The sequence below is a fragment of the Phascolarctos cinereus genome, unplaced genomic scaffold (assembly GCF_003287225.1).
Source record: "Phascolarctos cinereus isolate Bilbo 61053 unplaced genomic scaffold, phaCin_HiC Scaffold_1;HRSCAF=81, whole genome shotgun sequence".
NCBI classification, from domain to species: domain Eukaryota; kingdom Metazoa; phylum Chordata; class Mammalia; order Diprotodontia; family Phascolarctidae; genus Phascolarctos; species Phascolarctos cinereus.
Genome location: NW_027555514.1, coordinates 38,386,123 through 38,409,167, shown reverse-complemented (window position 1 = coordinate 38,409,167; position 23,045 = coordinate 38,386,123). Strand labels below are relative to the sequence as shown.

General features: G+C 43.3%; 2 protein-coding genes across 2 annotated transcripts in view; both read right to left on the bottom strand.

The window, feature by feature from the left end:
• LOC110209064 (collagen alpha-4(VI) chain-like) overlaps positions 1-19,227 on the bottom strand; it is a 108,326-nt gene extending 89,099 nt beyond the window's left edge. Inside the window, exons 1-6 of the mRNA XM_020987252.2 lie at positions 18,588-19,227; positions 12,345-12,950; positions 7,737-8,360; positions 4,887-5,438; positions 3,934-4,491; positions 1,983-2,564 (exon numbers count right to left, since the gene is read on the bottom strand). Of these exons, the coding sequence (XP_020842911.2) occupies positions 1,983-2,564; positions 3,934-4,491; positions 4,887-5,438; positions 7,737-8,360; positions 12,345-12,950; positions 18,588-19,227 (3,562 nt within the window). The remainder of the gene's footprint in view (positions 1-1,982; positions 2,565-3,933; positions 4,492-4,886; positions 5,439-7,736; positions 8,361-12,344; positions 12,951-18,587) is intronic.
• Positions 19,228-19,469: 242 nt separating this feature from the next.
• LOC144455801 (collagen alpha-4(VI) chain-like) lies at positions 19,470-21,199 on the bottom strand. Its single transcript, XM_078149566.1, has 3 exons — positions 21,181-21,199; positions 20,468-21,070; positions 19,470-19,576 (listed from the first exon to the last, which is right to left on the bottom strand). The coding sequence occupies exons 1-3, from the start codon at positions 21,197-21,199 to the stop codon at positions 19,470-19,472; spliced, it is 729 nt and encodes a 242-aa protein (XP_078005692.1).
• Positions 21,200-23,045: the final 1,846 nt, after the last annotated feature.

Sequence of the window (23,045 nt, the reverse complement as noted above, 5' to 3'; positions counted from 1 at the left end):
TAAATTTGTAAGCTGATTTAACTAGAAAGGCATCCTGACTGTTCATAAAGCATTAGGTTTGGAGACAGAAGAACCTGAGTTCAAATTCTGGCTCTGCGCACAGGACAACCTTAGGCAAATCGCTTTGGTTTCCAGTTTTGTCACACGGCAAATGAAATGGTTACCTTGGTGCCAGGCTTTCTAAGGTGCCTTGTAGTTCTGAATCTATGACTCTATTGTCCTGTAACCCTACGATCTGGTTCAGACGTTTATACTATTGCACGCCACCTGGAATCATGTGGCTCCCAGCCAGGCAGCAGCAAGGGGTGTTGGGAGGGGTGTTTGTTTCAGGGTTTGGGGGGAAAAACAGGGTAGAAGAGGCATGAGCAACATCTCCTCCTAGCATCAAGAAAGGAGAAGTTCTAGGAAAGACTGGGGCAAGACTAAGTGTTTCTTTGATAGCCGCCGTTCCCTGGGTTTACGTCCTTCTTTCCCACACCATCCCAATACATCTCACTCTTGTTTGCTTCCCTTCTGAACGAGCTATGCTTCAACATCTGGCACTTGATTATAACAATTTCTTGATAACTCAGAGGGAGGATCTGGCCTCAGAGTGTGGTCTGGGGACCTCTGGGGGAATCTGAGCCACTTTCAGGAGGTTTAAGAGGTCAAAATTATTTTCATAACAATACCATGATATTAATTTCTAATATGGTAAAGTCAATTGCTACAATGCACAAAAAATAAAAGTTCTTAGGGGGATGAGTCTAAATTTTTAAGGGTGAAAAGAGATTCTGAGACCAAGAAATTTGAGAACCTCTAGACTATTGGAATGGGTTCTAAATTTGGATTTTAAAGACTTGGGTTTTAATTTCAGCTCTATTACTAACCAAAAGGACAACCCTGAGCAAGTAATCTAAGCTTTCATAACATGAGCTTCCTCACTTGTAAAACAATGAGCTAAACAAAACCATTCTACAAACCTTTCTGGTCCCCCATCCTATATCCCTAGGATCCAAGAGCTTGATCCATCCATGTGCAGGCTAATTCTCTGAAGCAGCCTGGACATGGCACCAGCCTCTCACTTTTCCCTGGATGCTTTCTCTCTCTAATTGATTACTCACTTAGATTACTCACTATTCTTTGATTTCTAACACACAAATGCTCCCTATTTACCCTTAGCCCACAGATTTAGCTCTCCAAGTCACGACCCTGCCCCTACCCCTAACCTCCAGAAGGCTAGATGGGGTTCAGTGAGTGCCCTGAAGCAACCCTGAGTGGCCTTAGAGAATCAAAAAGGCTTTCAATAGGATAGGAAACCAGAGCAGCAAGAATGATAGCATCCTTTCTAAATTAGAAGTTGGCTAGGTGTCACTAAAGCCCATCAGGAAATACTGTAGTTTAGTCAGGCTGGACGGCCCAAATAGCCACAAAAATAAGATCTAAGTGAGGAAAAGCTATTGGAGAAGTTTTACGTATTTGAAAACAAAAAGGTTGACTAATTTTGGGAGGAATTGGCCAAAAACTAAACAAAGTAAGTGCCCATCAACTGGAGATCGGCTAAAAACCATTGCAGTATATGAATGCAAAGCAATATTTTTATATAGTCAGAAGTAGCAAAGAGGAAGAAGTAAGAGAAACACCAGAAGGCTCACATGAACTGATTCGGGACAAAGAATGCAGAATCATGGGACAAAGTCTCCAATGACACAAGCAATAACAGCACTACAGGGCAGCTGAACTCAGAGCCACTGAAAATGGCCAGTCTTAATGAAAAATACTCCCTTCTTCTTGGGAGAGAGTAAGCACCTATATTGGTGGGATTGTATGTGCTTTTAATTCAAATGCTTCATCCATCTATTTTCTTAGTTTTGTTGGTGGTGGTGTTGTTATGAGGGCAGGTTCAAAGAGGGAGTGATAGTTAATTTGACAATTCTTGGCATATTAAAAAAAACCATCACCAATAAATCATTTTTTGAGAAAAAAAGAAAAGGTTCACTTACTTGGTTTTGATTCACTACATATGACATGAGTCACTTTTTCGTGCAAATCACAAAGCTCATCAGGACTCTGCACCACGAACGATCTATCCTGATACCTTGTGATAGTGTGAAGTTCTGGCCTCTTGACACTTTTTATTCCAATGGCAAAGACATTAATGTCAGCTTCTTTGAGAGCCTCTGCTGAGTCTTGCAGGTACCGTCTTTCTTTAAACTCAGTTGGCTTGTTGGTAATGAGTACCAAGATCTGGGTGATGCCCAAGGACGGGCGACCTCCATGCATGTCAGCAAACATTCCCTTAGCAAACTTTAAAGCTGTGGCTGTATGGGCTTTTCCCACCTTGGGTTTCAAGCGTAAAATGGCTTCCCTGATCTGAGCTTTAGTAATGTAGGTATCCAATGAAAACAGTACTTCTGAATTGTCGCTATAGGAAATAGCCCCAAATCTCACATTGTCCTTTCCAACCAGTGAGTCATTGACAATGGCTTCCATGAGTCTGTGAATGGCCACAAGTTCTTGGTTGGTGGTGCCACTAGATGCGTGTACCAAGAACAGAATATCTGCTGCTTCTGTCTTTTTGCAGGCTGCGATAAAGGAAAGAAGAAAACTGCTAGCACATTCATTCATTCATTCAGTGAGCATGTGCCTACCTTGGACATAGTCATGCCCTGAGCTCTTATAAATTTTTAGGGGAAAGGTGAGGGAATGGGGAATCCTACTTTAGGAGTTAATTCTACACAGTCATGTTGCCTATGCACTCAGGAACCTGATAGAGTCTGATATATAAAGACAAGAGCAGAACATTTGAACACAGATTCGTTAGTTCCAACCCTAACTCATTCCTGGCTTTAAAAAAAAAAAAAAAGGAACCAAGGATGTTAAGTCTGGAGAATCCAATAAGCATTTATTAAGCACCTACTATATGCCAGTGGCACCAATCAACAAACATTTAGTAAGTACTTACTATGTTCTCATGAGTACAAAAACATAGTAGTATTTAATTAATTTAGTAAATTTAATTGACAGTAGTAATAATATATGCACTGGAACCCAGCAGGTGCTTAATAAATACTTGTCACCTCACTGACTGACTGACTGCAAGAAACTATATGAGGTGATGAGATATTTAAAATAACAGTCCCCTGTCCTCCAGGAACTTATATTCATTGAGGGGATACAATACACAAATAAGTAAATACAAGGTACAGAATAAGTAAAAAACAACTTCAGGGTCAGTAGGGAAAGAGCACTAGTATCTGAGGAAATGAGGAAAGGCCTCATGCAGAAGACGGCAACTGAGCGAAGTCTTCAAGGGAACTGGGGATTCCAAGAGAGCAAGGCAAGGAGGCACATGACCACTCATTCTCTTCCCATGTGTGAAGGAGGCAGCCGTGTGGATATGGACTGGGACTTGCTCTACTCGGGACAAAAAGCAAAACTAGGAGTGAGGGGCAGACAGACTCAATTCAAGGAAAAAAAAGAAAAAAATGACCCAACAGGTCCATCTGAATGTGGAGTGGGCGACAGAAGGAGATAGGAGATTCTGGGAGGGCTTTCAGTAGAGACTCAATGAAGGTCTGCCAGGGATGATGCTGGGGCAGGTGTCCCTGTCTGGGTATCAGACAAACAGAAGACCTGAACAGCCTCCCAGCCATAAGACTTTGAGTCTATGGCCTTACAAAGTGGGCTTTGCAGACACACACGATGTAGTATGGAATCACACGAGAGCTCAGTGAGAAGTCACCCACCCACCTCTCCCTCCCTCCCTCCCTCTCTCTCACACACACATACACACACACACACACACACACACACACACACACACACACACACACACACACACGGCACAGAACTACAGAAAACTCTTCAATCCAATTAAACCCAGCACGTATCCTCTACACGTTTCATGTGTGAATTTAAAAACAAACAAAACAGAGGTTCGCTGCCACTCACCCTCCTCCACATTGCAGAGCCTAAAAAATATCTCCTTCTCCAGGAAAAGGAGGGAATCAAAGTTATCATCATAATACACCTTGTCCTGGGCACCTGTGACCTCCAGCAGCTGGGAGTTGTTGGCCTTATGTGCTCCAATGGCAAAGATCTTGATTCTTTTATCTCTGAGGGCCTGGGCTGGCATTTTCACAGCATCTTTGGCTTCCCCATCAATGATTAGGATCAAATATTGGGGTACGTTACGTCTTCCTCCTCTTGGCATATCAAAGTAAGGAGAAGCAAAGGATAGGGCACTGCCCAGATAGGTGGCTGCTTTCATTTGTACCATAGCAGAGATGGCCCTAAGAATGTCCACCTTGGAGAAGTATGTGTTGAGCTGGAACTCTTCCTTGGTGCTTGAACTGAATTGCAAGAGGCCAATCTGTGCTTTCTCAGGGCCGATGTCTGACCTGTTTACCATCTGCCTCATGAATTCCTTCATTTTTTCAAAATCTCTGGAGCAGACCCTCTCAGAGCCATCGACCAAGAAAAGAATGTCTGCTTTCATATCCTTACACACTGCGAAAATGTAAAAGAAAAAAGGAACATTTGATGTCTGAATAAATTTAGTGGAACCCACTCCCTAACCCCAGCAATGTGGCAGCTTAGGTAGAAAATGTGCCAGCTCTTCTGAAAATGGAAATTCACTACGGTTTATAAGGCACGAGCGCATCCCTTTCTCAAGCCAACAAAGCACCATGGGGCTATGTCTGAGTGGACGCAAGACAAGACCATAAAATGTGCTCTTCTTGACTCCCCATGGGTCACCATAACTCTCTAAGTTCCATGATGACCTAACTAACTTATTCTCCCCATCTGTAAGTCAGATTGAAGATGGGACATATTCAGGCAGTGTAAATGTCCACCCTGTTGTGGATGATGTAGATAATGTGGGACCCCCTCATTTTCCTTACCCTCTGGGAAGCAGATGTCCTGTACGACCTCTTGCTGAATATACTTCAAGGAATCAAAGTCATTCACAAAAAACATCCTATTTCCTGAGCCAGAGATCTCAACAAGCTCCTTGGTGATAGCAGATTTGACGCCAATGGCATAGATGGTGATATTTTCCTGCCTCAGTTCCTCTGCAGCCTGAGCCACTGAGTCCTGGGACTTCCCATCAGTGATGACAATGAGAAAGCGAAGAACTTTGTCCCTGGTAATATTTGAAAAAAGATGCTTCATGAATCTTAGGGCATCCCCCGTATGGGTGCCACCTTCCATTTGCTGTATGCTTGCAATGGCCCTCATCAGCTGGGCCACACTCGTATACTGGCTGATGTCAAACTCAGTTTGGGAATAGTCTGAGTACTGGACAACCCCAAACCGCACTTTGTCTGCACCAACATGGAACATGCTTATCAGCTGGTTCATGAATGTCTTCATTTCCTCAAAGTCTTCAGGGACTATGCTGCCTGACCCATCAATGAGAAAATAGATATCTGCTTTCTCCGTGTTTATGCAACCTAGTCAATGAGAACACAGACATAGGTAAAAACGCTACAGGGAGCCTAAGAAATCAATCTATCGACACGTACTGTGGTCCAGGCATTGTGCTAGATGATGGAGATACATGGACAAATATGAAATAGCTCCTGCCCTCAAGAAGCTTACATTCCATGAGTGCCTAAGATTTTTCATGTAGGAGTAGATGATGAAGAGGCAGCATGGTGCAAGAGAAAGAGACTTGGATCAGGCCAGAGACCTAAGAGTGAATCCTAACTCCAATATTAACTAGCCATGTGGCCATAGCTGAACCACTCTCTGGACATCAATTTTCCCATATGTAAAATGGAAAAATTGATTGTGAGCTGGAGAGGACCTCAGGGATCATTCAGTTCAACTCCCTCATTTTAGCAAAGAGGAAAGTAAGGCCCAAAGAGGTTTAGTGACTCTCCTAGGGTCACAGGGGAAAGGACTCAAATCAAGGTCTTCCAATTCTAAAGCCAGGGCTCTTCCTACTGCGCCATACCGCATCTTAAGGGGGGATGATTATTTTTACTCTCTGCCCCTTACGGGGAGGCCAGGAGAAAGAACTTGGTAAACCCTAAAATGTGACGGATACAAATGTGAGTGGCCTTGACAACGATGATGATGACAAGAACGGGCAGAATGAAAGCTGTTCTCTTACTAGCCATGACTTGCCTCAGACTCGACCTTCCCTGCTATGGCCCAGCAAAGCTCACGGAGTGTACCCTATTGACTGGCACAGCCCTGTGAGAACAGGGACTTCCTGTTTTAAGTGAGGTCTCTTTTAAGTAATCTGCACTATGACACATCTCTGCCTAAGAGGGAGGAAGAAGTCCGCAGCACTTTTGCAGAGCATCATGCCCACATCTTGTGGTCAAGCAGCACAGAGAATTCCAGCCTGTGCCCCACAGGCAGGTTTTTTAAGGTTCTGGCCTCTTTGCTTCCCGTGCACCCATTTCATTTCTCTGTGTGACTCCCTAGAGTCTATTACTAAGTCTTAAATGGCTTGTGATCTGCATGAGGGGAAGGGGGTACCAGGACTTCCCACACACTGATGAAATCACAGATCCTTCAGGCACCTATATGGAGAAGCAAGATATGTTCTTCACAAAACTAAAAAGTGCAAAGTTCCAGACCTTCCGTGATGGAGAGGCTGCATCTATAGGAAAAGCCCTGCTCTGGAGCTAAAGGGCCTCGGCACAAAGCTCAGCTCTGCTACTTACTGTGTGAATGGGACCAAGTCACCCTCTCCTCCCTGGGTCTCAAGTCTGCTCATCTGTAGAATTAGGGTGATGGACTGGGTGGATTCTGAGGACTGATATTATGAGGATTACATGAGATACTTGGAACAGAAGAGGGGAATGTGAAAGGAGGAAGAGAGAAAAAGAGAAGGAAGGAAGGAAGGAAGGAAGGAAGGAAGGAAGGAAGGAAGGAAGGAAGGAAGGAAGGAAGAAGGAAGGAAGGAAGGGAAGGAAGGAAGGAAGGAAGGAAGGAAGGAAGGAAGGAAGGAAGGAAGGAAGGAAGGAAGGAAGGAGGAAGGAGGGAGGAAGGAGGGAGGGAAGGAGGAGGAGGAGAGGGAAGGAGGGAGGGAAGGAGGGAAGGAGGGAGGAAGGAGGGAGGGAAGGAGAGGAAGGAGGGAGGGAAGGAGGGAGGAAGGAGGGAAGGAGGGAAGGAGGGAAGGAGGAAGGAGGGAAGGAAGGAAGGAGGAAGGAGGAAGAGGGGGAAGGAGGGAAGGAGGGAAGGAGGGAAGGAGGGAAGGAAGGAGGAGGGAAGGAGGGAGGGAAGGAGGGAGGAAGGAGGGAGGAAGGAGGGAAGGAGGAGGGAAGGAGGGAGGAAGGAGGAGGGAAGAGGAGGGAAGGAGGAAGGAAGGAAGGAAGGAAGGAAGGAAGGAAGGAGGAAGGAAGGAAGGAAGGAAGGAAGGAAGGAAGGAAGGAAGGAAGGAAGGAGGGAGGGAAGGAAGGAAGGAAGGAAGGAAGGAAGGAGGGAGGGAAGGAAGGAAGGAAGGAAGGAAGGAAGGAAGGAAGGAAGGAAGGAAGGAAGGAAGGAAGGAGGGAAGGAAGGAGGGAAGGAAGGAGGAAGGAAGGAGGGAGGGAAGGAGGGAAGGAGGAAATGAAGGATGAAGGGAGGAAGGATGAAGGGAGGAAGGATGAAGGAAGGAGGGAAGGAAGGAGGGAGGGAGGGAAGGGAGGAAGGATGAAGGATGAAGGGAGGAAGGATGAAGGAAGGAAGGAAAGATGAAGCAAGGAAGGATGGAAGAGAGAGAAGACAAGAGAGGTCCAAGGGATACTTCTTACCTTCTTTCAGGGCACGGGTCATCACTGGAACTGAAAAGGTTTTCTGCACAATCTCTGTGCAAAAACGTTTCTTTACCCTGTCCTTGACCACTGAGAGCTGCAGGAATGACTCCAAGTAGATGGCATGCTTCCGAGCTGGGTAGGATGCTATTCTGTCCAGGTCATTGCTTCCTGAAGCCTTCTGGGTGCCCACAGCAAAGAGCATGACCCCAGCCCGTCGGAGGAGAGAAGCTGGCCTGTCCACCTCGTCCTGGGAATAGCCTTCTGTAATGACCACAGCCAGCTGTTGAATGCCTTGTCCAGACCGGCTCCCCCTCTCCTGGGTGAATACAATGTTCCTGAGAAAATCCAAAGCAGCTCCTGTCTTGGTCTTGCCACCTATGAATGGCAACTTGTTCAAGTGGCTCAAGATTTCCAACTGGCTCAGGAACATGTCCAGGCCGAACTCGAGCCTTGGCTCATCACTATAAAGCACCAGGCCAACTCTAACGTTGTTGGGGCCAATATTTAGAGTGCGGATAACTTTCCCCAGGAACTGTATGACTTGCTGGAAATTCTCTAACCCAATTCCACCAGATGCCTCAACAAGGAACACGATGTCAGCCACGGACGCACTCATACATACTAAAAGCCAAAAGCCAGAAATGATAAGTCACCTACAGGCTCAAGTAAGAACAATGATAATTACTGCTATTATCCCAACCCACACAAAATGATGGTTTAGAACACATGACATGTATCTGATGCTTTAGAATCAGGTCCAGTCTTTTTTTCCTCTTTTAAGGCAAGAAAGGTAACTATAGGTGATATATATCCAATATATAGTCCTTAAAAATTTCCACCTTGAACCAGACTCACGTCACTCATATAGACTCTTAATATCTGGAAAATCAATAAGAATGTGCCTTTATATAACTTTCTAATTTCTCTATCTTTGACTTCATTTCTTGAGTAGAATCTACCATCAAGGTCTATGTGTTCTTCTTAGGTCTCTTGGGTTCACCCCTTCCTCTCCTTTACCTTAGTCCAGTCTTTTATCACTTCATTTCTATGTTATTTCTGATATCCTGCTTCCAGGATCTCATTCTAACAACAGAACCCACCTATCCGAGTACAAGTCACATAATGAAAGAGCATAGCAGAATAGATTAGAAATCAGAGTCCAACAATATGTTGTTTGCAAGAAACACAGCTGAAACAGAAAGATACATACAGAGTTAAAATAATGAGCTGGAGCAGAATCTATTATACTTCAGCTAAAGTTAAAAAGGTAGAAGTAGCAATCATGATTTCAAGATAAAAGAAAAAATACATATAATTAAAAGAGACAAACCAGGAAACTATATTTTGCTAAAAGGTACCATAAATAATGAATTAGTATCAGCACTAAACATATATGCACCAAATGCTACAACATCTAAATTCTTAAAGGAAAAGTTAAATGAGTTATAGGGAGAAATAGACATTAAAATTATAATGGTGGGGGGCCTCAATTTACCCCTCTCAGACCTAGATAAATCTAACCAAAAAATAAACAAAAAAAGAAATGAAGAACTTACAATAGAATTTTGGAAAATTAGTTACGATACACTTCTGGAGAATAATGAATGGGAAGAGAAAGGAATATACCTATGTCTCAGCTATGCATGATAACTTCACAAAAACTGACCATGTATTAATGGCACAAAAGCCTCATAAACAAATGCAAAAAAAAAAGCAGAAAAAAGCATCTTTTATGAGCCAAAGTATAATAAAAATATATTAAATAAAGGGCTTTTGAAGCAAAAATTAAGAACCAATTAGAAACTAAATAATCTTAAAAATGGGTAGATCAAAGAATAAATTATAGAAATAATATATAGTCTCATTAAAGATAATGACAACAATGAGACAATATCACAAAATTCTGGGATGCAACCAAAGCAATAGTTAGGTAAAATTTTATATCTCTAAACACTTTCATCAATAAAAGAGAAAGAGAGTAGATCAATATATTAGGCATACAACTTTTAAAAAGACAGAAAACTAATAAACTAAAAACTTCTCATTAAACATTAAAACAGAAATCCTAAAGAAATTAACAAAATTGAAAGCAAAAAAAGCCATTAAATTATTAAATAAAATGAAAAAACTTTTTTAAAAAAAATAAAATAGCTAAGCCATTAGCTAACTTGATTTTTATAAAAGAAGAAAGAAGAAAACCAAATTGCCAGTATCAGAAGTGAAAAGGGTAAATTCACAGTTGGGGGAAAGAAATTATTAGGAGCTATCTTCCTGTATTATATGCTAATAAAACTGATCTAAATAGATAAATATTTATAAAATATAAATTTCCCAGAATAACAGAACAGGAAATTGAGTACATATAAAACCCTATAATAGAAAAATAAATGAAACAAGCCAGAAATGAATTTTCAATGGAAAAAAAATAAACAGGACCAGATAAATGTACAGATGAATGAATTCTACCTAACATTTAAAGAACAATTCTAATGCCACATAAAATGTTTAGAAAAAATGAGGAAAGCAGAAGTCCTACCAAATTCCATCTATAACACAAATGTAGACTTGATATCTAAACTAGAAGAGTCAAAATAGACTAAGAAAACTAGAGACCAATTTCTCTAGTCAACACTGATGTAAAATAATTTAAATAAAATACTAGAAAAGAAACTACAGTAACACATCACAAATAATATATACTATAATCAGGCTGGATTTAAACCAGGAATGAAGGACTGGTTCGATATTAAGAAAGCTATAAACATAATTATCCAAACGAATAAAAAAATTACCAAAATCGTATAATTATATCAAAAGATGCAAAAAAAAGCTTTTGACAAGATACAATACCCACTCATGTTAAAAAAAAAAACACCAGAAAGCATAGGAACACATGAGGCTTTCCTTAAAATGAAAAATTACTAATAATTACAGATGTGCAAATTTAAACAGCTCTGAGGTACTACCTAATATCCATCAGATTGGCAAAGTTGACAAAAAAAGAAAAATAACAAATACTGGAGGGGCTGTGGGAAAACAGGTACTGTGCTATCGGCAGAGCTATAAACTGGTCCAGTTGTCCTAGAAAGACATTTGGAACTAAGCCAAAGAAGTTATTGAACTGTGCACATCCTTTGATCCAGAGATACAACAACTAGGTCTATTCCCCAAAGAAAGCAAGGAAAGAGGAAAAGGATTCATATGTACAAAAATATTTTAAGCAGCTCTTTTTGTAGTAGCAAAGAAGAAATTTAATGGTGCCCATCAGTTGAAGAATGGTTGAATAAGCAATGTTATATGAAGGGTTAAAAACTATGGTGCTATAAGAAATTATGAAGAGGATGATTTCACAAAAACCAAGAAGTTGTACAAACTGATTCAAAATGAAATGAGCAGAACCAGGAAAATAATTTACATGATAACAATGATATTGCAGATATAAACACCTTTGAAACACTTGGGAACTCTGATCACCACAATGACCCACTACTATTCCAAAGGATTGAAAAAAAAAAGGATAAAACATATTATCTACCTCCAGATAGAGCTGAAGGACTCAGAATATAAATTGAAACATGTTTTCTTTTCCTTTTCTTCTTTTTTTTTAATTTTTGGACATGTTATAAAACAAATATTCAAAGAAGTTGTAAGTAAAAGTATTATAAATCAAATCATGTTTAAATATACTAGAGAAACTTTCTGATTAAAGGAAACACATTGTGAATCCTCTTCTTAAAACTTAAATGAAGGGGAAACTAGGTGGTACAGTGGATAGAGCACCAGCCCTGAAGTCAGGAGGACCTGAGTTCAAATCCGGCCTCAGACCAAACACCTGACACTTACTAGCTGTATGACCCTGGGCAAGTCACTTAACCCCAATTGCCTTTAAAAAAAGAAAAACCTTAAATGAATTAAATTTAAATTTATTAAAATGATAATTAAAATTAAATTGAATAATCACTCCCAATTTATCTTTAGCATCAGTAGAGATTTTTTTCATTTCTCTATGCAATACAGAATATACTCATATCATATTCTCAGTCACTGGGAACTTCACTGCCTGAGAGAGAAATAACATGTAAAGCATAAAAATGCTTTCCATCATGCATATTCCCATCCCATTGGAAATTAGGACACCATTCCCACCCCCTCCTCACCTCGAGGTAAGGTGGACAGTGCCTCCTCCATCTTGGAATTGAATCCCTCCCTGCCACTGAGTGTCAGAAAAGGCCTCCACAACTACAGCAAACACAGAACATCCCCAGCATCTTCACGATTTGATTCAACTGTGTGGTCCTGCCCAAACCTGGAGAGATCTGCACAGCCAGCCCAACTGTAGTCTCTTCCTCCTCAGCCCTTTCTTCTTCTGACCCAGGCCAAAACCACAAATTTCCCCAAACTTTCCTATGCTGAGACACGTTTTACTAGCAAGTACCCTGTTCCCAGAGAATGTGTGAATCAAGGCATCATTGCACTGATGTTGCTAAAAGCAAGGCATCTCAGTCTTAAAAAGTGATCTTCATGACATCCCTTAGCTTTCCTACTACCAGGTACTTGACCCACTGGACATGAACATCTCCTTTTACCCCAAAGAACATGCCATACCTGCTAAGGCTTCTTCACCCATCTCAGAACTGAGGTCCAAACGGCCAGAGTTTTCAAACACTTGGCTCATATCCCGCTGAAGTTGCCTGACCCCATCTTGTCCCTCAATCTCAAACACAAAGGGAGGAGTGGCCATGCCCTCTAGTTCTCTTCTGTCAAAGTTTTGAATACCAACTGCCATGATCTTCACTCCCCTCCCCTTAAGCTTCTGAGCAGCTTCCGAAACCAAGTCTTCTGAATGACCAGAAGTGATGACCACTGCATACTGAGGGATGCCTTGGAGGAAGCGACTCCCTGCCTTCTCCTGGAAAAAAGTCTCCTGCATATATTGAAGGGCATTTTCTGTCTTCCTGGCACCTCCTCGGAGCACAAAATTCTGCTGAATGTGAATGATCATCTCATCTAGGTTCTGATAGGTGTTGAGCAAAAACTCAACATGAACTTGGTGACCATATTGGGCCAGCCCAATCTGGTACTTGTCACGCCCAACCTCCAACACGTCAATGACTCTGAAAATAAAACTTTTCATCCGATGGAAAGTGGCTGGTGATGTGCCCTTTGACGTATCCACAAGGAAGACCACATCAGCATAGGACTTGGTAAATGCTAGAGTAGAAGGTAAAAGAGGGAGAAAAAAGGCATAATAGGCATGAAAAATGGGTTCTTACAATAATTAACAGAAGGATTATCTTTCCTGAGAAATTCAGATGGAAGAAGTGAGGCTTGAGCATGGGCAACTATACTTGCTCTGTATCTCAGTTTCCCTGTTTGTAAAATGGAGTCAATAATGCTTATACTACCAATCTCATAGGGTTGTTATAAGAAAAGCATTTAGTATAAACCTCAAAGACCTATGGAAATACGAGCTACTATGATGACTCGGTCAAATTCATACAAGAATTAGAATCTCCTTCTTTATATGTCCTCAGATCCTGCCTCCCCTTTGAATCCTCCTTGAGGATCCACCTCTCACCAATCTCTTCTTTCTCTACTCCTCTTGCAGTTACGCCTGCCATCTACGCTGCAGTTATCATAAATGATCTTGTTCCCTCGTTTTTTTACCATCTTATCTTAGCTCTTCAGTCTGCATTGTAAGCTTCCTGCGGGCAAAGGCCATGTTACATTTCTTTGGCATACCTGCACAGCAGAATTGTAGTAAAGGATGTCATCAAAGAGATATATGATAGAGAAATAAGACGCACTAGTTATGTGGTGAGAGAAAGGAATAAACAAGGGATGGTCCTCCTGCTCCATTGGTATATTTATGATGTCAAGAAAAATCAAGGAAGGGCCCTCAGCACATTGGGTAGACTCCCTGTAGCTTACTTATGAGAAGACATGACAAAGAGTGGCGTGGAACGGCCAAGCCTTAGTGGACTGCAATATGTACTATAGAGAGGAACTCCTACAGCAGTGTTCCTCGTTGTACCTGGAACAGTACCAGGCACAAGAGATGGGATAGCAGAGGGACAGGAGCTCAAACCTTAGCATTAGAATATGATCATTCCCATTTAGCCTCAACACTGATTGTGGCTTAACTTCTCAAAACCATTAAAACAGTAAAAGAGCCTTAGTTTCCTCACCTATAAAATGGGCATCGTAATATTTGTCCTACCTAGTTCACAGGGTTGTTGAGAAAAACATTCTTCAAAACTTACTCACTCTCACGATGGGAGATATCATTAGGCACCTAGAGAGCACTCAGTTACAGCTTGTTGACTGACTCGATTCCTCTCAGGAAAGGTTTACTAAATGCATGCTATGTGCATGGTACTGTTTTAATCATCGATAATAGGATTCACCTACCAATCAATTAAGAAGCATTCATTAAGTGCCAACTGTTAGGTGTCAGGCACTGGGTTAGGTACTGGGGATACAAAATGAAAAATAAAGCAGTCTCTTGCCCCCAAGGAGCTTACATTCCATCATAGCTATAGAGCAGAAGGGAACCTTGGAGACCATCCAGTTCAACTCCTTTATTTTACAGATGAGGAAACTGGGGCCCTGAGAGGTGAGGTAACTTGAGATGGTCACTTATGACTACACCAGCTTTTAAAAATGGACTCTGGAGAGCTGAGTCATTATTTGTAGACATTCTGATTCCTTAGCAGAAATTCAATGTTTCTGTAACAAGTTTTTACCATTCCCCTAAGCCTAGGAAATGAGCAGTCTCATGGACAAGGTTGCCAGGACCAGCTCTAAAATCCCAATAAAAGGCTTTAACATAGCCCGTGGGTGAATTCAAGATTCAAACAGCAGACCTGCAACTGGTTTTTCTCATTCCCAGTGCTAAACTAACGATCACATTTCAAACGTGAAGATATGGGAAGATAAGCAGGCAACTCCATTCTACAGGATGTGTAGAGCCAGGACCTACACACATCACAAAGTCACACACAGATATCAGTAACAAAAGCTGACATTTCTATAAAGCCATAAGGTTTGGAAATACTTTATATTCATTGTTTCATTGGATGCTCAAAACAACCCTGAGAGGCCCGTGCTACAATTATCCCCATTTTATAGATAAGGAAAGAAAGACACAGGGAGCATCATCATAGGCCTAGACCTGAATGGAACCTCAAAGGCTTCTTAGTCCAGCCCGCTTATTTTACAGATGAGGAAACTGAAGTCAAGCAACTTCTCCACTCTCATGCAGAGAGTAACGATCAGAGGCATGATTTGAAATCAGTATTTTGATTCTTGACTCTTGATTCAGTATTAGTTCCCCTGGACTGCATACGTGGTTGGCCAATGTCACATAGGCAGAAAAAGAAGACGGAGGAGGAGGAGGAAGAGAAGGGAAAGGAGGAGAGGATGGGAAGAAAAAGAGGAGGAAGAGAAAGAAAAGGAAGAAGGAGAAGAAGAGAAAGAAGAGAAAGAAGAGCAAGAAGAAGAAGAAGGAAGAAGAAGAAGAAAAGACAGGAAAGCAGAGGACAGGGATGGATAGCTAGATGGATGATAGAGAGATAGACAATATTTACAGTGTCCTAAAAGTCTTAGTGTAATTTGAAGCTTTAATAACATACTAACATATATACAACAATGATTTTTTTTCTCCCTCCTTGAGTGCAGGAACTATTCAATTTATGCCTTTGTAGAGCCTGGACAACTATCTGGTGCCATAGTGAATAGAGTGCCAGGCATGAAGTCAGGAAGATTCGTCTTACCTGAGTTCAAATCCAACCTCAGACACTTAGTAGCTGTGTGACCCTGGGCAAGTCACTTCACCCTGTTTGCCTCCGTTTCCTCACCCATAAAAATGAGCTGGAGAAGGAAATGGCAGACCACTCCAGCGTCTTTGCCAAGGAGATCCCAAGTGTGGTCAAGAAGAGTTGGACGCGACTGAAAGGACTGAACAACAACAACAAATCTGTAGAACCTGGTACCTTTTGGGGGCAGAAACTCAGTCTGTGACTGTGCCTGTGCAGAGTGCTTCCCATGAGAAAGCTCCCAGCCGCCAAAGAGCATGGGCCCTTGCTCCTCCACAGAACCACCTGGGAGGTCACTAATCCCAACCACCATTATGCAGCACCTCACATTTTGCACATCCACATTATCTCATTTAGGCTTCGTGACAACCCTACAAGGTAGGTGCCATTTCACAGATGAGGAAATTGAGGCTCACGGAGGTTAGACAATTTGCCTGTGGTCACACAGCCAAAGGAAAGTCTGAGTCAGGATTTGAACTCAGGTCTTCCTCCCTCAAAGTCCAACACTCTATCCACACTGCAAAAGGCCACCTACTTGGCCACAATCATACAGCCAGCATCTGTCAGAAGCGGGACTTGAACCCAGGACTCTTGTGACTGCAAGGCCGACTCTCTATCTACTACAACATGACTGCTCCTGTCTGCTTAGTTGGCAGAGGTTACTGAGAGAGGGTGTCAGAGAGTGGGTCTGGAAGTGGCACGGGTAACATGGAGCACGCCAGCTTATGCTCCTTCCCCCTAGTGTCAGGGAGTATGAGAGAAGGGGCCAGCACCTGAGAAAATGGAGAGGGATGAGGCATCTTCAGGAGAAAGCAATATTTCTAGGAGCTCCAAGAGATGGAAAGAAGACAAGAGGAAAAGAAGATGAAGAAGAGTTTGGAACAATCCAGCAAAAGGATGCCAACAGGTGTAGAGGAAGAGACGAGCAGAGCAGGGGAGGGGCACAGCTGGTAAGGATAAATATGGAGGACAAGGTAAAAGATGAGCAGGAGGGGCAGCTAGGTGGCGCAGTGGATAGAGCACTGGCCCTGAAGTCAGGAGGACCCGAGTTCAAATCCAGCCTCAGACCAAACACTTGACACTTCCTAGCTGTGTGACCCTGGGAAAGTCACTTAGCCCCAATTGCCTAAAAAAAAATAATAATAAAACCAAGCAAGACTTTCACTCATCAGACTGTGGTTTTGAGGCACAGGGGTTAGCTGGGCAGGAGGTAAGAGCTGGCCAGCCACAGAAGAGGGCAAGGACAAAGCGTGGCTAAATTGCAGACTTGTTTATCTATAGGAATCAGATCTGTTCTACTAGAACCCAAGGAGCAGAAACTTCAACAAGGGGTACAAATTGCAAACAGACAGATTTCATTTCAGTGTGAGGAAAACCTTCCTAAAGTCAGTGACACAGGGGATAGAGCCATGGACCTGGAGTCAGGAAGATCTGAGTTCAAGTCCTGCCTCAGACACTTACTAGTTGTGTGACTCTAGGCAAGTCACTTAAACTCTTCTCTGCCCCGGTTTCCACACCTGCCAAGTGGGGATAGCAATATACCTCACTGGGTTGTAGTGAAGATCAAATGAGATTTTTGTAAAACACTTTGCAAACCTTAAAGGGCCATTTAAATGTTCGATATTATTGTTATTAATGCCTGCTATCCCAGAATGGAATGGACTGCCTTGGGTAATGGTGGATGTCTCCCTCACATATGCTTTCCAAGCAAAAGTCTAACGACTTGCTGGCAATGCTGGAGAGGGAATTCTTCTTCAGGTCTGAGCTGCCATTCTGCGATTCTGTGATCCCTGCTCAGATGAAGCCTGAGGACCCTTTCACCTGACATCTTGTAATACTGTGAAATAGCTGTAGAGGTCACTAGGTGGCACAGTCACCAGAACATCGGGCTTGGAGTCGGTACGGACCTGAGCTCAGATCCTGCCTTGGACACTCACTTCTGAGCAAGTTACTGAACCCCTCTCATCTTGTTTCCTCATCTATGAAATGAGTGGACTGGGCTCTAAGGTCCTGTCTGCCTCTAAATCTATGATCCTAACCAATGCAACGTGAAGTGAGCAGAACTGAGAGGACATCGTACACAGTAACAACAATGCTGCACGATGATCAATTGTCAGCGACTTATTCTCAGCAATACGATGATCCAAGACAGTTCTGCAGGACTTACGATAAAAGGTGCTGTCCATCTCCAGAGCGAGAAGTGGTGGAGCCTGAATGCAGATCAAAGACACTTTTTCTTTATTTTTCTTGGGGGAGGAGGGGTTGTCTACGTTTTCTTTCACAGCATGACAAACACAGAAATCTTTGTGACTACACATGTATAACCTATGTCAAACTGTTTGCCTTCTCCATGGGGGAGAGAGCAAGGGAGCGAATTTGGAACTCAAAATTTGACAAGAGAATGTTAAGAGTGTTTTTCCATGTAATTGGGAATAAATTAAAAATATTAAAATAAATAAACAAATCTATGATCCTAAGTAAACTGATATCGGTCATTTAGATCACATGGTGACAGGAAGTTGAAAAGATGGAAACACGAAGGGCTAGACATCAGGGTTTGTGAAGAAAGAGTGAGTTACAGCCAGAGAGAGAGAAAGCTAGAGCTAGAGACAGAGAAAGACAGAGAGACAGCGTGGGACAGAAAGAGAGAGAGAGGGAGAAGAGACAGACAGAGAGAGGGAGACATGAGAGACAGAGACAGAAAAGAGAGAGAAACACAGAAAAAGAAAGAGACGAGGGGGAGAGAGAGAGAGAGAGAAAGAGAGGAGAGAGAGAGAGAGAGAGAGAGAAGAGGAGAGAGAGAGAGAGAGAGAGAGAGAGAGAGGGAGGAGGGAGGGAGGGAGGGAGGGAGGAGGAGGGAGGGAGGGAGGGAGAGAGAGAGAGAGAGAGAGAGAGAGAGAGAGAGAGAGAGAGAGAGAGAGAGAGAGAGAGAGAGAGAGAGAGAGAAAGGAAGCTGGAGGTTCCCAAAGACAAAGCCATACATTTCATCTCTTACCTGGGACCGGCCTGGTGATGGGGGCGAGATGCTTACCTTGGATCTGGTTCTCAACCGCTGAGCACAGCGTAGGAAGGATGTTGCCAGAGAGACCTTCGAGGATGTTGAAATCCTCGATGCTAAAAAGGAACTTCTCTAAGGGCTTGCTAGCTATTGTCTCCAGCTCCTGGACATCCTGCACGTTGATTCCCACCACATAGATTGACACGCCTCCTTCCTTCAGCTTGCTGGCCGCCTCGGCCACCTCGTCGTTGGACTCCCCATCCGTCACCAGGATCACTACCTGAGGGACGTTGTCCTTGGCGCGGCTGCCCGCGGAGTCGGTGAAATAGGCGGTCCTAAGGAATTCCAAGGCGCTCCCCGTGCGGGTCCCTCCGGTCCGGTAGGGGAGATTTCGTATCTGCTGCAGCACGTCGCTCTTCAGAGGGAACTGACTGAGCAGAAAGGCCTCGTAGATGTTATCACTGAACTGGGCCAGCCCGACCCGGACCTGGTCCCTGCCGATCTCCAGGCCCGACGCCAGCGAGTAGAGCAAGCTCTTCACCTTTTGGAAGTTGCCAGGGCCTATGCTGGTGGAGCTGTCCACCAAGAAGACCAGGTCAGCTACCGCCGCTTTCCTGCAGGCTGGGGTCGGGGAGAGAGGGAAGCGGGAACGACAATAACACAAAGCGAACATTCTCAGACCTGATGATTCAGAGCTGCGCCACTCTGAACAACTGTCTTAACCTCTCTTTGCCTCAGTTTCTATATCTGTAAAAATGAGGGGGCGGATTAGATTCCTTCAAAGTCATGACTCCCAAGCGTGCGAGGATGAGGACCAAATGTACAGAAAAGCACTTTTTAACTGTAACCCGGTAGACGATGGTAAAGCGATCTGGCCTCAACTTACCTGTCCAGTCTTATCTCGGACTAAGACCCTCACACCACGTTCCAGCCAGACTGGACCGTGTTCCATTCCCCCCTCCACGTCTTGCCTTCTCCCATCCTAGAGGCAGCTGGGTGGCACAGCGGATAGCGTGCTAGATCTGGGGTCAGGAAGACCCAAGTTCAAATTCAGCCTCAGACACTTACTAGCTGTGTGACTCTGGGCAAGTCACTTAACCTCTGTCTGCACCAATTTCCTTGACTGTAAACTGGAGCTAACAAAAGCACTTATCTGCCAAAGCTGTTGTGAGAATTGAATGAGACATCTGCAAAGCACTTAGCACAGTGCCTGGCACAAAGTAGGCACCTAATAAATGCTTATTCCCACCCTCCTCTTTGGGCTATTGTTCATGCCAGTCTTAGGATCTATGGTGACTTTCTATTGTTGTCTCTCCAGTCCTTCAAGGCCCAACTCAGAAACACTCCTCCATGAAGCCCTCCTTGTCTCTACCCACTCACAGCCCCATTCAATGAGCTCTATACTTCATCACACTTCTCATAGCTGTAACACTCTCCTGTTGTTGTTGTACTGCTTCAGTTGTGTCTGACTCTTTGTGACCCCATTTGGGGTTTTCTTGGCAAAGGCACTGGAGTGGTTTGCCATTTTCTTCTCCAGTTCATTTGGCAGAAAAGGAAACTGAGGCAAACAGGGTGAAGTGACTTGCCCAGGGTCACACAGCTAGTAAGTGTCAAGTGTCTGAGGCCATACTTGAACTCAGATGTTCCTGAATCCAGAGCCAGTACCCTATCCATTGCACCATCTAGCTGCCCCTTAGCATGGTACTTTTACACAAAAATAAGAGTTCACTAAATGTCTACTGGACGCATGTCCAATGAATTACAACTTCTTCAGATAAGATAATGGCATAGATAAAGCACTTTGAAAACCTTAAAATGCTATATAAATGCCAGCTGTCATTATCCTCATTCTCTGAAATTCTCTAAAAGTGGGGAAAGATGAAGAAGAAAGAAGGGAATATTTAAGGGACTACCTGGAGAGACTTGGGATCCCTGTGGATTCGCCTCCACTATTGTGGTGCAGAGTGCCAGTAACACGTTTTGGGAAAGGTCGCCTAGGAAAGAGACGTCAGCTGCCTCAAAGATAAACTTGTCATCAGGATTGCTTGCTACCTCCCTGAGCTCAGAAAAAACAGCGCCTTGGAGGCCGATGGCGTACAGCAGGACACCTGCCTTCTTGACCGCCTCAACTGGCTCTTTGATGTCATCCTGTGTTGGCCCATCCGTAATCAGCACAGCAATCTGGGGGACCCCTTGCTGTATCCGGCTCCCTGCTATTTCCAAGAAGTGGTTTTCTAACATGAACCACAAGGCCCGGCCAGTTTGGGTACCGCCATGTTTGAAGGTCAATGCCTGGATATGCCTCAAGACATCTTCCTTGCGTTGATAGGTATTGAGGGAAAACTCTGTGCTGGGCATGTCACTGTATTGGATCAGGCCTACTCTGATTTTATCTTTGCCAAGGTCAAGGCCACTGACCAATGTAGACAAGAAATCTCGAACATTTCGGGATTTTTCTGGGCCTCTACTGGAATCCACCAGGAACATGACATCTGCGACTGAGGCCTCCCTACAGACTGGAAAAGACAGGCTGTGACTTTAAGAGAAATCATGCAAAACCAAAACATATGGATCAAATATAGAGATCGAGCTGGCCAAAAAGAGGAAGTGACATGGGTCAACTTACCTTTTTCCCACCTCTTCATCCCTCTCCGACCTCTCTTTCCCACCTTGGCTGTGTGTGACCAGACCATTCAAGTCAGCTGACTTGGAATAGGCAGAAATCTTTCCTTTCCTCTGCTTTCCCATACCACCCTCCTACCTGCCCCATGCCAACTACAGACAGAACACCAAGATGGGTGAGGAACTGTTGCTGACGAGACAAATAGAGAAATTATCCTGGGATGTTTTTAGTCCAAAATCAAAATGCTCCCATCTCATATGAGAGGATCATAGACAAGAGCTAGAAGAGCCCTCAGATGTCACCACAACCAACTCCTTATGTTTCCAGATGGGGAAACTGAGGCCCAGGGAAGTTACATGACTTGCCCAATGTCATACTCTATACCTGAAATCTTTCCACCCTGAAAGACTGTTGGATAGATGGGAAACAACAGAAAACTCAGAGCTAGGTATATTACTCTACTGGATCCAAATGATAAAAATACTAAAGAAAAACACTAATAAAAGTTAATTCAATCCAATTCAACATTTTATAATAAATTGGATCAGAATTAATCAAATTTAAAATCATTTTCCTAATAACTGCCCCTTACATATCTGCCAGGCCTAGAGTCAGGAGGACTCCTCTTCCTGAGTTCAAATCTGGCCTCACACACTAATTAGATGTACAACTCTGTCTGCTCAATTTCCTTATCTGTAAAATGAGCCGGAGAAGGAAATGGCAAACCACTCCAATATCTTTACCAAGAAAAACCTAAAAGGGGTCACAAAGACATGACTAAAACAAAAGTAAAAAAGCATATCACTTTGCAAATTGTATCTTACTTGAATCTCATAACAACCTTCCAGGGAATCATATGTGTGATCCTCCCATTTTACAGACGAGGAACCTGAGAGACATTAAATGCCTTGCACAGAGCTGCACAACTTGGAAGTGCCCAAGGTGGGATTGAAACCCAGGCCTCTCCTAACTATGTATGAAAGTCCTTGTGTGCCTACACTTCACTGCCTCTCACTCATCAAAATCTTACCTTTTGAGACTTAGTTTCCAGTTACTACCCTTCATGCATTCTGCACTCTGGCCCACTCGCTGCTGTTAATGCCTGACATCCCCCTCCATTGCCTGTGCCTAGGCTGTGTTGAATATTCATGGTCTTCACCTCCATTTTGTAGAAATACCTGGCCCCCTTCAATGCGTAGGCAAAGAGTCACCTGCCACGGTAAGCCTTTCCAAATCCTTCAGTGGTGATTACTTGCCGCCCTATGCTAAATTATTTTGTAGTTTTTTTAAATGTGTTTACCAAATCACATACTTATTGTTCCCCTCTGTAGAAAGTAAGATCCTTGAAGTCAAGGATTGTTTCGATTTTGTTTTTGTGTCCATGGGGCCTAGAACATAGTCAATTTTTAATAAATAGTGGTTGAGTTGAATTGAATGAGAGATCAAAGAAATCTGTGAAACAGTGGGAGTCCAGATCATGTCTACCAACTCCTTTCACTTTAAAGATGAAAGATTATACATCTAATAAATCCAATAAATCCAATTCAATAAACATTTGTTAAGGGCCTACTATGTGCCAGGCACCACGCTAAGTTCTGGGGATACAACTGATAAAACAAAGCTCCAGAGCTGGATCGTGGTCTATAGAGCTCAAAGGACATCTAGCCCAACCCTTCATTTCACAGAGGGGGAATCTGAGGCCCTTCTCAGTGGGTTTGAATCCCAACCTCTGATACCTCAGGAAAGGGAAGTGACTCAATTTGAATATTTCCTCTGATTCCAAAACCAGGGTCCTTTCCATGGAAGAGATGAAGAAAGTCACGTGCACCAAGTCAGACAGCGAGTGAGTCACTGAGCCAGGACCAGAT

Excerpts from the sequence above, each read along its gene's own strand:
- LOC144455801 (XM_078149566.1), bottom strand. Across the intron at positions 19,577-20,467 it reads GGGATCCCAAGTCTCTCCAG|ATCTAGCACGCTATCCGCTG; the intron begins GTAGTCCCTTAA and ends TCCTGACCCCAG.